We start from the raw sequence: 16756 nt of genomic DNA on the forward strand, positions 1-16756 counted from the left end.
TTCTTACCCCCTCCTCTTTGCATCTACCCAGGCCTGGTCTCTGCTATCTTTCTCGGGATCATAGAGCAGCTCATCGTTTGTTGGAATCCTGTGTTGTTTCTTCTTCTTCTTCTTGGTCACTTGTGTTAGTTAGAAAGGTTAAGAACATGGATCAGTATCATGTCTAAAGTTTACACTTCTTAATATCAAATGACTCTCCTGTTTCCCATACTATCTATTTATTCTATTATATTATGTTTTTAAAAGTTGCCTAAATGGGAGGGAGTTACCGGAAGGGGGTCAGTGAGCAGGATATAAAGTAAGTAAAAAATTAAACTAAAAATAAGAAAAGAAAAAGATGCCTAAAGCCTTTCTTTAGCAGTCTCAACACTTGGAAAGTTGAAGCGGGAGAACTGCCATGCCTGGGTTACGCAGTGCATTCCGGATACCCTGACAACAAAAGTAAAACCCTATCCCCAAAACAATGCATAAAATTAAATAAAGCTATTCTTCCAATAAGAGTCTTGTCCGGGGTTGGGGATTTAGCTCAGTGGTAGAGCGCTTGCCTAGCAAGCGCAAGGCCCTGGGTTCAGTCCCCAGCTCCGAAAAAAAAAAAAAAAAAGAAAAAAAAAGAAGAGTTGTCCAATTAAGACACTAAAACAGGGCTGGAGAGATGGCTCAGCGGTTAAGAGCACCCGACTGCTCTTCCAGAAGTCATGAGTTCAATTCCCAGCAACCACATGGTGGCTCACAACCATCTGTAAAGAGATCTGGTGCCCTCTTCTGGTGTATCTGAAGGCAGCTACAGTGTACTTATATATAATAAATGAATAAATCTTAAAAAAAAAAAAAAAGACACTAAAACAAAAGATAAAGGAGGCCAAAAAGCTAAGTTCAAATAATAAAAAACAAAACCCACTTAAAACCAACTGGGCATGCTGACACATGTCTACAATCCCAGTGCCTGAGATAGAGGAAGTTGAATCATGAGTTCAAGGTCATCCTTGGCTACATACAAAGTTTGAGACCAGCTTAGCTTGTATGAGACCCTGTCAAGAACAAAAGGGAGGGGGTTGGGGATTTAGCTCAGTGGTAGAGCGCTTGCCTAGGAAGCGCAAGGCCCTGGGTTCGGTCCCCAGCTCCAAAAAAAAAAGAACAAAAAAAAAAAAAAAAAAAAAAAAAAAGAACAAAAGGGAGGAAGGTGAGACTGCTCGAAAGTCTAACAATCTGAGTTCAGTCCCTGGGACTCACGTGGTGGCAGGAGAGAAATGACTCTCACAAGTTGTCTTCTACAGCCGTATGTGACTTGTAAAATGAGCTCTCATAAATACACACATATACAGAATAATTTTTGATTAAGAAAAAAAAAAACAATGCTAAGAATGTGATTTGGGTCTTGTGTAGGCAGAGCTGGCCTCAACTCGCTAGGTAGCCTAGGATAATTCTATGCTTCTGATACCCCAGCCTTCACCTCCCAAGTGCTTGAATTACAGGTGCATCCACACTGGGATCACATCTGGGGCTTTGTGTACACCATGCAAGCAATTCTGTAAACTGAGCTCCATCCTTAGTCCTATGAATTACTTTCCGCATAGAAGATCACCACAAGTTCTCAAACATAAATCATTACTAAACCAGACAATGGCAGCTCACATCTGTAATCCTAACATTTGCAAAGCAGAAGCATGAGAACTGCCATGAATGTGAGGCCAGATGTGCTGCACAGTAAGTTTCCAGTCAGACAGGGCTATACTCCAAGACCATCTCTCAAATAAATACTAAAATCAGAACAAAATAATATTTAAAAACCAATGGTAATTCTTTTAAGGTTTATTTTATATATATGAGTGTATGTTAAGTACACTGTATAAATGCCTAGTGCCTGCTGAAGCCAAAACAGGGACCCAGGTCCTCTGGAACTGGAGTTATATACGGATAGCTGTAGGGGCAAGGTGAGCTCTAGAAGTGGAGTTATATATGGATAGCTGTAGGGGCAAGGTGAGTTCTGGAACTGAACCAGGACCCTCTGCAACAATAGCAGGTGCCCTTATCCTCTGGGCACAACCTGTGGTTGTGACCCCTTCGGAGGTTGAAGGACACTTTCACAGGGGTTGCCAATGGCCATCAGAAAACACAGATATTTACATTACAATTCACAACAGTAGCAAAATTAGTCATGAAGTAACAACAAAAATAAATTTTACCATTGGGGATTGCCACACATGAGGATTAAAACGTCGGGGTTGGGGATTTGGCTCAGTGGTAGAGCACTTGCCTAGCAAGCGCAAAGGCCCTGGGTTCCGTCCCCAGCTCCGAAAAAAAAAAAAAAAACTGTAAAAAAAAAAAAAAGTCTCAGTATTGGGGTTGGGGATTTAGCTCAGTGGTAGAGCCCTTACCTAGCAACCGCAAGGCCCTGGGTTCGGTCCCCAGCTCCGAAAAAAAGAAAAGAAAAAAAAAAAAAGTCTCAGTATTTTCCTGTGAACCACTGTTGTAGCCCTTGTCTAACATTCTTTTTTTTTTTTTAATAGAAGATTTATGTATTTATTTATTTATTATATATAAGTACACTGTAGCTGTCTTCAGACGCACCAGAAGAGGGCATCAGATCCCATTACAGATGGTTGTGAGCCACCATGTGGTTGCTGGGAATTGAACTCATGACCTCCGGAAGAGCAGTCAGTGCTCTTAACCGCTGAGCCATCTCTCCAGCCCTTGTCTAACATTCTTAAGGACCCAGAATATTTTAAAGAAAACAAAACAGTAGACTTTAGAGTGGAGAGAAGAGATAAACATGCAGGTAAACACCCATTAAAATAAAATAAAAATGTAAAGCGGAGAAAAGTCTAGTATCATCCACTGTTACAGCGAATAGTACTCATAAGTACACCTGGGCTGAGCAGAATGTTACTCACCTGCTTTGTCTTCATCCTCAGAATCAGAATCAAAATATACCGCATCATAGTATTTTGTTGTAACTCCTCCCACCTTGGCAACTCCTGAGGAAGACCCTGCCAAACCAGAAGTGAAGTTTACAAACTAAACCACATATGATCCATGTGGGGAAAAAGACTCCATGTACACTTCCAACACTTCAAACAGGAGGAACTCACTCACGACCTCATTGGTATAATAAAATGTTTTATGGCAGAGACTGACTTGATTTCTGTGCCCTATGCAGCTATAAGAAATTACTCCTTGGAGAGTGTTCCAAACTAGAGAAAAAAATCATTCTTTCTCCTTTCCTACAAAGCTAATTAAAGTTTAAGTGTCATATTTCCAGGTTTTCAGTATACCTATTATGCTTTTAAAATATATACCAGCATGCCTCTTAATGGCACAATACACCACACAGAATAAGAAAGGGATATCTTAATTCAAGGGGCATTAGGCAGGGCGATGAGCCAAGAACATACTTCCTCTCTCCAGCTTATGTCTCACAAGCTTGGGTCCCTATTCTCCCCCTGCCTCAATTACATCTTTCAGTTTTTTAAGATTCTGACCAATCTTTTTTTCTTTTTTTCGGGGCTAGGGACAGAACCCAGGGCCTTGCGCTTGCTAGGCAAGCGCTCTACCACTGAGCTAAATCCCCAACCCCGACCAATCTTATTTTTTTTTTAAAAAGATTTATTTACTTCATGTATATGAGTACACTGTAGCTGTCTTCAGACACACCAGAAGAGGGCATCAGATCCCATTACAGATGGTTGTGAGCCACCATGTGGTTGCTGGGATTTGAACTCAGGACCTCTGGAAAAACAGTCAGTGCTCTTAACCACTGAGCCATCTCTCCAGCCCCCAATCTTATTTTTACAAACCAATTTTTGGGTCAAATAAATTATATATAAAGACCTAAAAGTGAAATGTTTATTACCTATTACAAAGGGACAGGAATTTGTAATGACACACCATTAAATTTACCATCAAACTCTAAAAATATTTTTGTATGCCTTGTGCTTTTTATTCTAACTACAAAGGGAAGCAATGCAAGGGATTTGCTACCAAATAGCACCTTTCTAATAATGCACGAAACGTCAGTCAACAAAGAAAACTCTAGTACAGATTGCCAAGTACATCCATTCCTTCATTTAATAAGTATCGTATTAGTCAGACCTGGGGGTGCAGCTCTGTCACCCAGCTACTCAGGAGGCTGAGGCAGAAGGATCACAGAGGTTACAGTGAGTTCAAGGCCAGACTGAGTAACTTAGCCAGACCCTGTCTCAAATATTTGAAAGAGGTGGGGCTGTAACTAAGTGGTAAAACAACTTGCCTAGCAAACACAAGACCTAGGTTTAACCCCCAGCGCCACCCACCATTCACACATACACACACACACACACACACACACACACACACACACACACACATACACACCACATACATACATACACATACACACATACACACTCACACACAAACACACTCTCACATACACACTCATACACACACACACACACACACACACACACACACACAGAGTAATTCTTCAGCACCTACACAAGTTTAAGAGACAGAGAAGAACACAATCCTTTATAGGATATCTATGAAAACTAAGCCCGAAGCTGACCTGTTCCCAGCGAGGATAACTTGTCCTCCACTGTCTTCATGGTGGAGTTTAGTTCAGCTTCCATTTCTTTTTCAAACTCATCTTCGCTTGATTCACTTTCTCCAGTAAGACATTCCCGGATGAGTTTTCGTTTTTGGTCTGGGGTTCCATGTAAAAGCACATCCACTTCATCTTCAGAACTAGCATACATTTAAAGTACAGAGAATATGAATATTAAAGATATTAAATCAGGGCCTGGATGTGGCTCAGGACTACAGTACTTACATAGTATGTGCAAAGACCTCAGTTTGAGGTATAGCACCACAAAATAAAATAAAATTATTTAAAACTTCTATCATCTTACTGCTTGTGATGGTTTGTATATGCTTGGCCCAGGGAGGCCTGGAGGTGTGGCCTTGTTGGAGTAGGTGTGTCACTGTGGGCATGGACATTAAGAACCTCATCCTAGCTGCCTGGAAGTCAGTATTCTGCTAGCAGCCTTCAGATGAAGATGTAGAACTCTCAGTTCCTCCTGTGTTATACCTGCCTAGATGCTGCCATGCTCCTGCTTTGATGATAATGGTCTGAACCTCTGAACCTGTAAGCCAGCCCCAATTAAATGTTGTCCTTATAATCGTTGCCTTGGTTATGGTGTCTGTTCACAGCAGTAAAACCCTATCTAAGATACTGCTCTACTGCAATCTTAAGTTTTACAAATTTACATGCAATATACCTACCATACTACATATAGACAATGCTCATTTTAGGCAAGAGATTAGCTAATCCTTCCTTTTTCAGCTTTGGCTTTCTGAGTTTCTTTTTTTGTTTAGGGACAGGGTTTCGCTATATAGCTCTGGCTAACCTGAAACTTGCTATAGAGAGCAAGCTGACCTCAAACCTGCAACAAACAATCCTGCCTCTCCTTGCTGAATGCTGAGCTGCAGACATGAGCCACAAGTATAACCTGATCTCTTTCTTTTCTTCTTGTGTGTGTATAGGTGTTCGGCTTGTATGTATCTGGACATGAGTTGTGTTGCCTGGTGCTCACAGAGGCCAGAAAGGGAACTGGGTCCCGCAGAGTTCCAGTCGGACAGTATGAGTTGCCCTGTGAATTCTGAGAATTTAATCCAGGTCCTTGGCCAGAAAATCCAAGGCTCTTAACCACTGTACTGGCTATTTTTGTGTGTCAACTTGACACAAGCTGAATTATTACAGAGAAAGGAGCCTCTGTCGAGGAAATGCCTCCATGAGACCCAGCTGTAAGGCATTTTCTCAATTAGTGATCAAGGAGGAAGAACCCAGCCCATTGTGGGTGGTGCCATCCCTGGGTTGGTGGTCCTGAGTTCTATAAGAAAGCAAGCTGAGCAAGCCAGTAAGTAACATCCCTCCATGGCCTCTGTATCAGCTTCTGCTTCCTGCCCTATGTGAGTTCCAGTCCTGACTTCCTTTGGTGATGAACAGCACCCTGGAAATGTAAGCTGAATAAACCCTTTCCCCCCCAACTTACTTCTTGGTCATGATGTTTGTGCAAGAATAGAAACCCTAAGACAAACTGGTACCAGAAGTGGGGTATTCCTGTAACAACCTGACCATGTTTTGGGAAGGACTGTGGAAGACTTTGGACCTTTGAGGTAGAAGAGCCATTGGGATGTTAAATTCTTTGTGGGATGTTCTGTAGGAGCTTGGAAGATAATGTTGAGGACAGTGCAGAAGGTAAAGGCCTAGCTTGTGAGATTTCAGATGGAAGATTAAAGACTCCTTGCAGGGCTGTTGCTGTTTTGATTGTGATGATTCTGTGGTTTTGGTTAGCTGGGGCTGAAGAATCAGCTGTGATTAACAAGATACCAGAACTACTAAGGTGAAACCTTTGCATTACTAGGACTATTGATGCTGGTCAGCTGGAGCTAAGAAATTACTTGAGACCAGCAACATTGAGGTGAAAAATCTTCTGAGAAGTGTTTTCTGAGAGCACAGAGTCTGTTCCAGAGATAGCCAAGGTAGTACCTCGTGCTGTGGCTGGACTTGGTAATGTATAAGAGTCACCCAGGTGGTACTGGTTTTAAAGGTACTGGCGTTTGAAGGGGTCATGAAGAACAGCTGAGGCTGGGCACTGTGAGAAGCCATGGAAGGTGATTGGTGAAGGTGCAGCCTCAGTTACAACTGATGGCCCAGAACTCAAGGGGTCATTCAAAGGAGTTGAGGCTTCGCACCATGAAGACAGTCTATGAGAGGCTATTGGTGAAGCCTAGTTGCAGTGGAAGACAGCAGTGTTTTGGAGATGCCAGTACCATGTGATGACCACCAAGAGCAGCAGCAGCAGTGGAGAACAGGCAGCTGGAGCCTAGAAGACAAGGTGTGTGCCACAAAGGGCAGAGCTGGAAAAGTGACCCAAGTCCTTAGAGTTGCCTAGAAGATTGTGAGTGGATCCCAGACATTGGAAGGTTACAGTTTGATTTTGCTTTTAATTGACTGTGCCTTGATATTTTTCCCTCTTGAAGTAAGAAAGTATTTTAGTGAAGTCCACAGTTAAGAGACTTTGAATTTTAAAAAGACTTTGAATTTTAAAAGATATTAGATATTTTAATATGTAATATTAGATATTTTAATATGTAAAGACTGTGGGACTTTTTTTTTTTTTTTTTTTTTTTTTTTTTTTTTTTTTTTTTGGTTCTTTTTTTCGGAGCTGGGGACCGAACCCAGGGCCTTGCGCTTCCTAGGCAAGCACTCTACCACTGAGCTAAATCCCCAACCCCGACTGTGGGACTTTTAAAGTTATTTAGATCTTGGGGATGAATAAGAAAGCAAGGGTTGAGGCTTAATAGTGATGTGTCAAGTTGACAAGGGGTCAATTGTACTGGCTGGTTTTGTGTGTCAACTTGATACAAGCTAGCGTTATCACAGAGAAAGGAGCCTCTGTTGAGAAAATGCCTCCATAAGACCCAGCTGTAAGGCATTTTCTCAATTAGTGATCAAAGAGGAAGGACCCAGCCCATTGTGGGTGGTGCCATCCCTGGGCTGGTGGTCTTGGGTTCTATAAGAGAGCAAGCTGAGCAAGCCATGGGAAGCAAACTAGTAAGTAACATCCCTCCATGGCCTCTGCATCAGCTCCTGCTTCCTGACCTGCTTGAGTTCCTGTTCTGATTTCCTTTGGTGATGAACATCAACCCGGAAGTGTAAGCTGAATAAACTCTTTCCTCCCCAACTTGCTTCTTGGTCATGATGTTTGTGCTGGAATAGAAACCCTGACTAAGACAATCACTGAGCCCTCTCTCCAGCTTTCTTTTTGGCTTCTTGTATTATCACATTGCTTTCCAATACCATTGTACTAATTCCATTAAACTAAAAAAGCTTATTTCACAGAACTGAGAGCCTTATTTAAATAAAGACAAATTTAATACACAGTTAATACACCAACATAAAATAATAGCAATTAATATTATAATTTAATTTAAAAGACAGAAAACTATGCTACAGAAAACTGAATAGAGAGAACTATGTACACTGTTTTTCCTGGTGCTGGAAACTGAACCCAAGTTTCCTGTACCCTAAGCACTTGTTCTACCATTGAGCTACATTACATTCCAAATTCTAACTTCTGTCAACTTATATTGACTTCTATGACTAGTTTCCTAACAGAATTATTATAGTCAATAACTAGGAGAAATAAAACAAAAATGAATTAAGTCAGGGCCCGCATGATAACTCAGCAGCAGATAGAGGGCTCGTCACCAAGCCTGATGACCTGAATCCAATTTCTGGGACCCACATGGCAGGAGACCAGTTGTCTTCAGACTTCCACATGTATGCCACAGCATCCATATGCCTACATACACAGCCTTTTTTAAAATGTAATTTAAAATATTTAAATGAATTAACTCAGACAGGGCAGTGCATGGTCCTATAATCCCAGCACTTAGCGAAGAGTTCAAAGCCAGCCCTGGGCTACACAAGGAGACCTTGTCTCAAAACAAGAACAAATTAAATATCTAAGACATTTCTTGTAGCTGGCCTTTGCTACTTTGTGCGTTCTTCTTTTTCCACATTTTAATCCCATTTCATCCCCTATCACTAAATAGGAGACAAAGAAGGATAGAGGAGGGGAAGGGGCAGAGAGAAAGGGAGGTCCCTGAATCTAATTCCTTCCCTTTAGTTTCTTCTTTGAGCCTACTAACACAACCAAGCCTCCTAAACAACCAACAACTACTGACCCCACCTCTTGCAGCCCTAGCTCTGAAAAGTTCCCAGAATTCCAAACGTCACACAGTCACAGAAACTATCTGCAACTGGCAAAACCATTCTTCTGCTAGAGCACCAGGCAAATCATAGTCAGCTGCTGTGAACGGTCCAAAGCAGCCTCATATCCCTACACCTAGGAGTAAGAGGAAAACATACTCTTATAAGATTTCTTGCTTTTTAAAGGAACCAAGACTCTAGGATTCTCGCTACAGTTTCTAATATGATGTGAGGCACCTGCATAACAATCAAAGGCTGAGGCTGTTACTGAGTTGTAGAGTGCTCGCCTGGGTTTGCACGCCAACATCACATACACAGATGTGGTATAAATGTATGTGATCCCTGTAGCTGAGAAGTGGAAGGAGGATCAGACGTCACCAGCCCAGAATACATGAGAGCCTGTATTAGTAGTAACAGTAAGGAGGTAGCACATGCCTTTATCCCAGCACTCTGGAAGCAGAGGCAGACTGATCTATTGAGTTCAAGGCCAACTTGGTCTACAGAATGAGTTCCAGGACAATCAAGGCTGCAGAGAGGTCTTGTCTTCAAAAACCAAAAAAGGAAAAAGGAAAGGGAGAAGAACTACATCTCAGTACTCCGGGATGTAACTCTGGACAGAACAGTTGCCTAGCAGGTACAAAGCCCTGGACCTGATCCTTACAATTCTTAGCACAACAAAGGAGGGTAGGGATGGGGGAAAACTGTAAGATCCACACAACACACTACCACAGGCAAATCTCCAGGGAAAAAAGCCAAATTCCGAAGGTTGCATAGTGCATAACTCCACTTTCACGACACCCGAGAAATGACAACACTGTACAAGTGGAGAACATCTGAGTGGCACCCAGGAGGTTCAGTAAGACAGAAAGGAACTGACAGTGACTACTCACAAGCAGCAAGAGGGTGTGAGGTGTGTTGGCGCACACCTGTGGTCTCAATACTCAAACGGCAGAAGGGAAAAAAGGCAGCGTGGTGGCACAGCACAGGCAGTGTGAGGCCAGCCTGAGATACACAGTGAGCACCAAGGACAGAGGAAAGGAGGCCAGTATACTCACAGGCAGTTAAAAGGCATCCTTGCAATGATACAATGTTGTCTTCACTGTTTTAGTATTCACATAGTGTCTGTATTTAGGTATGCGCAGTGCATTTGGAAGTCAGAAAACAACTTTGAGAAACTGTTCTTGCCTTCTGCCTTGTTTTTTGGTTTTTTGTTTTGTTTTGTTTTGTTTGTTTTGGGTTTTTTTTTAATATTATTTAGTGTATATGAGTACACTGTAGCTGTCTTCAGACACACCAGAAGAGAGCATCAGATCTCATTACAGATGGTTGTGGGCCACCATGTGGTTGCTGGGATTTGAACTCAGGACCTCTGGAGGAGCAGTCAGTGCTCCTAACCACTGAGTCATCTCTCCAGCCTGCCTTCTGCCTTGTTGAGAAAGGGTCTTTCTTGTTTCTTGCAGAATACTGCAAGCTAGTTGGTTCTCAAACTTAGATGGCATGTCCTGCCTCCACCTCTCACCTCACCATAGGAGTGCCAGGATTAAAGACTCATACTACTAACACATTCAGCTTTTTACACGAGTTCAGGGGATAGAACTCAGGTCTTCAGGTTTTCACAGCAAGTGCTTTTACAAGCTAAGCCATTTGCCCAGGCCTTGAACTACAGTCTTCTACAGTGGCTCTTAAAATGAAGGTCATGACCCCAATATTTACATTAAGGTTCATAACAGTAGCAAGATTACAGTTTGAAGTCTCAATGAAAATAATTTTCTTGTCAGAGGTCACCACAACATGAGGAAACTGTATTAAAGTGTTGCAGCATTAGTAAGATTAAAAACCACTGTTCTAGAACCTAGTTAATATAGGAAAAAAACAAGTCAAGTGTGGGGGCGCACACCTTTAGCCTAGCACGTAGAAGCAGAGGCAAGCGGATCACTGAGTTCAAGGCCACCCTGGTCTACAGAGCAACTTTCAGGCCAGGCAGAACTCAAGACTGTCTCAAAAAACTAAAATTAAAAAGTGAAATATATGGGGCTATAGAGATGACAGTTAAGAGCACTGGCTGTTCTCCCAGAGGACCCAGCTTCAGTTCCCAGCACCCACGTGGCAACTCATAACTGTAACACCTGTTCCAGGGGATCCAAGATCTTTTTTCTTTTTTTTTAAGATTTATATATAATAAGTACACTGTAGCTGTCTTCAGACACACCAGAAGAGGGCATCAGATCTCATTACTGATAGTTGAAAGCCACCATGTTGCTGGGAATTGAACTCAGGACCTCTGGAAGAGCAGTCAGTGCTCTTAACCACGAGCCATCTCTCCAGCCTCCATAAAAATAAATTTTAAAAATGAAATATATATAGATAAAAATAATACCGTGGGAAAAAAATAATACCGTGGGTTTAATACCCAGCAAGGGGAGAAAAGGTATGTGCTTTACACATATGTATAAACAAGGCAAATTCCTCAAGTAGGAAAAATACAACCTTTCCAGAATTATCACACAACTTCTTCAGTGCCTATCACAGGGCATCTTCTACAAAAAATAGGCACTTCAGTTCCCCTAGTATAAGGAAAACCTATGGAAGACAAGAATTTTGTATTTATGTCTATCATAACAAAAAAAATGTCCATTCACTATTTCCTTATTTCTATTTGACAGTCTTTAAGATAAGTACTTCATGCTAAGGCTTGTGGCCTCACTAGCTTAAGATACTGTCCCATACTTGTATTTATTTCCATTTATAGATGCGAAGCCGAGGATAACTGATTTGCCTTCAGTCGCAGTGCTAGTAAACAGTAAACAGGGTTCCATCTAAGGATTTACGCTTGGGGGCCCACGTTATTCCGGAACATCCCTCTTCCTGAACTGCTGTCCATCCTGGCTCCCCAGAGACTGAGCAGCCCCATCAGGCACCCTGAAGCCCCTTCAAGTGAAGCGGGCGACCGTGCGCCCAGGGACCGCAGACGCGACAAGCACAACGGCCTCAGCCAAGGCCCTGCGGATACGCGGGGCAGCGGCCCACCTGCTCAGAGCCGGCTCCTCGTCGCTCGGCTCTTCCACCGCGTAGGGGTCATAGTCATCCTGGAGCCGGTTCATGGCGGCCTAAGGATGCCTACACGGTCCCGGTGTCTGTGTACTCCTCAAGCACCTTCCCTAAAGCCTCCGGGACACTCCACTTCCGCCCATATTGCGAGTCCTTCCTGTGCGCCTGCGCAAGCCGTCCCACGGAAAAGGATGTCAGCGACGGGGCGTGCGGAGGGTCAATGTTACCACGTCTCTGCGTTTTCTTTTCCGCTGAAAACAGCAGTTGTCTTTGTGTTTTTCTTTTCTTTTTCTTCTTTTTCTTCTTCTTACTCGTCTCTTCTTTCTCCTCCTTTTTTTTAAAGCTTTATTTCGGTTTTGAGACGGTCTTACTGGCCCAGTCTAACCTGCAACTAGTTATGTAGCCCAGGCTGACTTCCCTCTGCCTACCGTGACTTGCTTGCGGAGAGCTGAGATTACAGTTGTATGTCACTAGCCTGTCTGATTTATTCCATCAAAGTTGTTACCTTAGCCTTTCTCCCTTGATTTATTATTAGTTTTACTGGCTGTGTGCAAATGTATGATAGTCCTACTCAGAAAAACAAAAAACAAAAAACACGGAAATCCGATCCTCTTTTACTAGTTAAACTTAACAAGAGTGAATCTCTTGGAATTGTGTCCTATGAGGATGAATTCCCTCCACTAGCAGAAACTGAATGAGCTAAAATTTCCTCGTTGCCGAGAGCCTGTAGAATGTACCCTGGGCGGCCCAGGGCTTCGAAGCTTAGGTTTTGATTTTCACACTTGATCGCCCAGGATCAACAAGCCCCTCCGCTCCCGGCCCCACAACCTTAGTGGACGGAGTTGCGCTGAGGGGGCCTACGTGACGTCACCACAGGGGCGTGGAGTATGTAGATGATTGTACATGCAAAGGCTACCGGTTCCCCCAACATAGATTGCTCACGCCGTTAGTGGATAATATCTACATTGTGTAAAGTGTGCTTTTAGGGTGCAATATTAGAAAAGAATGTGATGTAGAGAAGGAACATTGAAGAAAACACCGTAACTATAAGTAAGTGTATAATGATGGGGAACCTGCTTGAGGGGGAGGCAACTCATACTTACCTGGCAGGGGAGATACCATGATCACGAAGGTGGTTTTCCCAGGGCGAGGCTTATCCATTGCACTCCGGATGTGCTGACCCCTGCGATTTCCCCAAATGCGGGAAACTCGACTGCATAATTTGTGGTAGTGGGGGACTGCGTTCGCGCTCTCCCCTGGCTTCATGTTATAAAGATAGTTAGCTGCTCTATACATGATGTGTGTAGTAGCTATGAACTTACAGTGGTTTTTATCTATGTGTCTTTGGATGTATGAACATGCAACATCTGTTGCCAAGCAAGCTAAAATGCTATTTGAAAAGTTATTATACACAATGACAATTGTACTATCAGCGTTGTTGAGGTCTATGTAGTCTTAAGTGAAACAAAACCAAAAGGTGGCAAGAGCTCATTGTGGGTGGTGCTACCTACCGCCTGGGCTCCACTACCTTTTCTTCACTGACCTCCTCCAGTGATGTGGAATTAAAGGTTCTGAATAAAACCCTTCTTCCCCATGTTAGTGTTGCCTTTGGCCCTGGACTTTTAATAGCAATAAAAACCCTAAAATGGGTGGAGAGATGACTCGGCGATTAAGAGCACTGACTGCTCTTCCAGAGGTCCTGAGTTCAATTCCCAGCAACCACAGGGTGGCTCACAGCAATCTGTAATGGATCTTGACGCCCTCTTCTGGTGTGTCTGAAGACAATGACAGTGTACCATCATGTACTTACATAAAACAAATAAATCTTTAAAAAAAAAAAAAAACCTAAAACAGGCATCATTTGTTGTGACCCAATTAATTTCATTACTTGTCTGTGTAAAATTAAATATAATATAGGAGGTGAGAGATTTCCCCTTCGATATGTACTGTTGTTTTGCTACATTATCATGTTATCAAGTTGCCTTCTAAATATTTATATTTATACCCAAGGATTTGTGTTGCTTTCAATGTTTGGTCAGAGAATCGTTTTTCTGCAGCACATTGATGTAGTGGTTACTGTGGGGATCCACAACTGGTCAAAATGCAAAGAATAAGTAATAGCGCTCAATTGCAGGTGAATGGTCTACATCTGTTTCCATCCGAGATTCTGGGAACTCAGAAAGGGCCAATCTTCTATAAGAATTGTCAGAGTGGGAGGTGCTGTCTTCTAGACAGGACACAGCTGTCACACACATCACCTCACTGAAACTGTGGTTACCACCTCAAGGAGGCTGAAGGGATAGCTCAGTGGTTAAGAACACTTGCAGAGAATCATATTTTCCTTCCCAACACTGAGTGGGGCAGCTCATCTGCCTGTAACTCCAACTCCAGAAGCAGAGAACAGGTATTTCCCAAGACAAGCTGGCTATACACTAGTTGAATCAGCTCACAGGTTCAACAAGAACCTTAGTAAATACAGTAGAGAGAAATCAAGGAAGATACTCTATCTCAACCTGTAACTTTTGCACTGCAAATCCATGCACATTTATGCTCATACATGTAAACATGCAAGTATACCACACATATCTACATGCTTTTTGCTTTTTTAAAAAAAAAAAATTCTCCTGGGGCTCACTATGTAGAGCAGGCTAGCCTTGAACTTCCAGATATCTGCATACTTCTGCCTCAAGTCCAGCCCAAAATAATTTTTTAAAGATGTATTTATTGGGGCTGGAGAGATGGCTCAGAGGTTAAGAGCACTGTCTGCTCTTCCAGAGGTCCTGAGTTCAATTCCCAGCAACCACATGGTGGCTCACAACCATCTATAATCAGGTCTGGTGCCCTCTTCTGGCCTGCAGGTGTACATGCAGGCAGAAAGCTGTATGGTGTATACATAATAAATAAATAAATGTTTAAAAAAAAGATTTATTATTTTTAGTTATATGAGTACAATGTTGCTGCCTTCAGACACACCAGAAGAAGGCATCAGATCCCATTACAGATGGTTGTGAGCCACCATGTGGTTTCTGGGATTTGAACTCAGGACCTCTGGAAGAGCAGTTAGTGCTAAGTGCTCTTAACCACTAAGCCATCTCTCCTGCCCATTAAAATAATTTTTAATTTTTTTAAATTTTTTAAAAGATTTATTCATTTATTATATATAAGTGCACTGTAGCTGTCTTCAGATACACCAGAAGAGGGCATCGGATCTCTTTACAGATGGTTGTGAGCCACCATGTGGTTGCTGGGATTTGAACTCAGGACCTCTGGAAGAGCAGTCAGTGCTCTTTACCACTGAGCCATCTCTCCAGCCCCAGCAAATATTTTTTTACCTGTTGATCTTCCCTGCCTCCCACTCCTTACACCTCAGGTTTAAGGTGGCGGGGTTTAGCTAGGGTGTGGCGACACATACCTCTATTGGCAGAAGTCATTAAGCCGGATGGAAAGTTCGTCCTTAGAGTAGAATGTAATGAGCCATCTGTAATGAGATCTGATGCCCTCTTCTGGTGTGTCTGAAGACAGCTACAGTGCACTTAAATATAATAAATAAATAAATTTTTTTAAAAAAGTATTTGCTGACGGCCAAACCTAGAACCCAATATTATTATGCTTTGTACAGAACAGGTCTTTCCTTCCTTCCCTCTCGCCCCTCCCCTCCTCCTCCCTTTCTTTCCTTCCCTTTCCTTATTTCTTTTGAAATAACTAATCAAAGTTCACCGAATGCTTTACCACATATAGAGTGATCGGGTTTTCTAGATGCACTACACTAAGGCACAACTAGCCAGAGGCAGACAACACTTATTTCTTTTTTTTTTTTTTTTTTTTTTTTTTTTTTTTTTGGTTCTTTTTTTCGGAGCTGGGGACCGAACCCAGGGCCTTGCGCTTCCTAGGTAAGCACTCTACCACTGAGCTAAATCCCCAGCCCCAGCACTTATTTCTAAAATGCAGGTGCATCATAGTTCCCTGGATCCGGTCCCTAACTCCGCCAGTGACCCAGGAGACATTTGTCAACGGAGCCACTGAGTAGCTACCATGGCTGCCTAGTGAGTTGCGTAGAGGGAAAGCTCTCTGCTAAAAGGAAGAGCTCTTGCCCCCTAGGGGACAAGTAGGAGCCCCAGGATGAAAGATGGGGTACAAACTGCAGAGTTGGTGGTTCTGTGTTTCTGGGCTCTTTCTGATGGGAGGGGATATGATCCCCATTTTTCCCAGTCAAAAGGTGTGTTGGATGGACTTCTCTTTTTTCTTAGTCCTCTCCTATTTGGAAACTGCTGAGGGCCATGCAGGAGGAAGGACAAATGGTTTCAGAACTTAGGAACTTATGCTGCCCAGTTTAGCATAGCCACGGTGGGCGAGCCTTGGTTGAGCCGCGATTCCAACGGCTAACGTGTCCTGAAGACTCCATGCTGTTATGGAGTTCTCTGCTTGCTACTCTCAATTCCCTCTTAACCTAAGAATCGTAGGAAAACTTTAGGGGCTTTCCAGCCCCTCCCTGGGCGGTATCTCTGGTTATCATAATAATAATGCCTGATCTCTTTCAGGCTTTGCTGCTGGAGCAGAGTCATGACTCAATCACCACCCTAGGAAAGAACTAGGAGATGCAGATTGTCAGCAATGACCCTTAGAAAAGTATTAGTGAGGCTACGTTAAGATGTTTCTGCTACTGGCTCTGATGTAGAAAATCTTAGGGAACAATTTGAAGTTCAGAAAGGCACAGTCTTATTAGTTAAGCTAGGGACCTCTTTTTTTTTTTTTAAGATTTATGTATTACATGTAAGTACACTGTAGCTGTCTTCAGACACACCAGGAAAGGGCATCAGGTCTCAATGCAGATGGTTGTGAGCCACCGTATGGTTGCTGGGATTTGAACTCAGGAACTCTTTTTTTTTTTTTAAATATTTATTTATTTCATGTATATGCATACATTGTAGCTGTCTTCAGACACACCAGGAGAGG

The 16756-nt window shown here is 42.7% G+C and overlaps 1 protein-coding gene and 1 non-coding gene across 6 annotated transcripts in view; one reads left to right on the forward strand and one right to left on the reverse strand.

The window, feature by feature from the left end:
• Positions 1 to 12675, reverse strand: part of Eapp (E2F-associated phosphoprotein) — a 50020-nt gene extending 37345 nt beyond the window's left edge. For 2 of the 5 annotated variants that reach the window (XM_063261676.1, XM_006240100.5), the window contains exons 1-4: positions 11783 to 12675; positions 4544 to 4722; positions 2892 to 2987; positions 8 to 119 (exon numbers count right to left, since the gene is read on the reverse strand). In XM_063261676.1, coding sequence (XP_063117746.1) covers positions 8 to 119; positions 2892 to 2987; positions 4544 to 4722; positions 11783 to 11856 — 461 coding nt within the window. In that variant the 5' untranslated portion in view covers positions 11857 to 12675. Of the gene's footprint in view, positions 1 to 7; positions 120 to 2861; positions 2988 to 4543; positions 4723 to 11782 lie in introns of those variants that run through there. The other 3 variants (NM_001134987.1, XM_039111974.2, NM_001106729.1) reach the window with 3 other exon arrangements.
• Positions 12676 to 12898: 223 nt separating this feature from the next.
• On the forward strand, positions 12899 to 13062 carry LOC120093291 (U1 spliceosomal RNA). Its single transcript, XR_005486399.1, has one exon. It is a non-coding gene; the product is annotated as a U1 spliceosomal RNA (small nuclear RNA).
• Positions 13063 to 16756: the final 3694 nt, after the last annotated feature.

This window comes from Rattus norvegicus, chromosome 6 (assembly GCF_036323735.1).
Source record: "Rattus norvegicus strain BN/NHsdMcwi chromosome 6, GRCr8, whole genome shotgun sequence".
In the NCBI taxonomy this organism is placed as follows: Eukaryota; Metazoa; Chordata; class Mammalia; order Rodentia; family Muridae; genus Rattus; species Rattus norvegicus.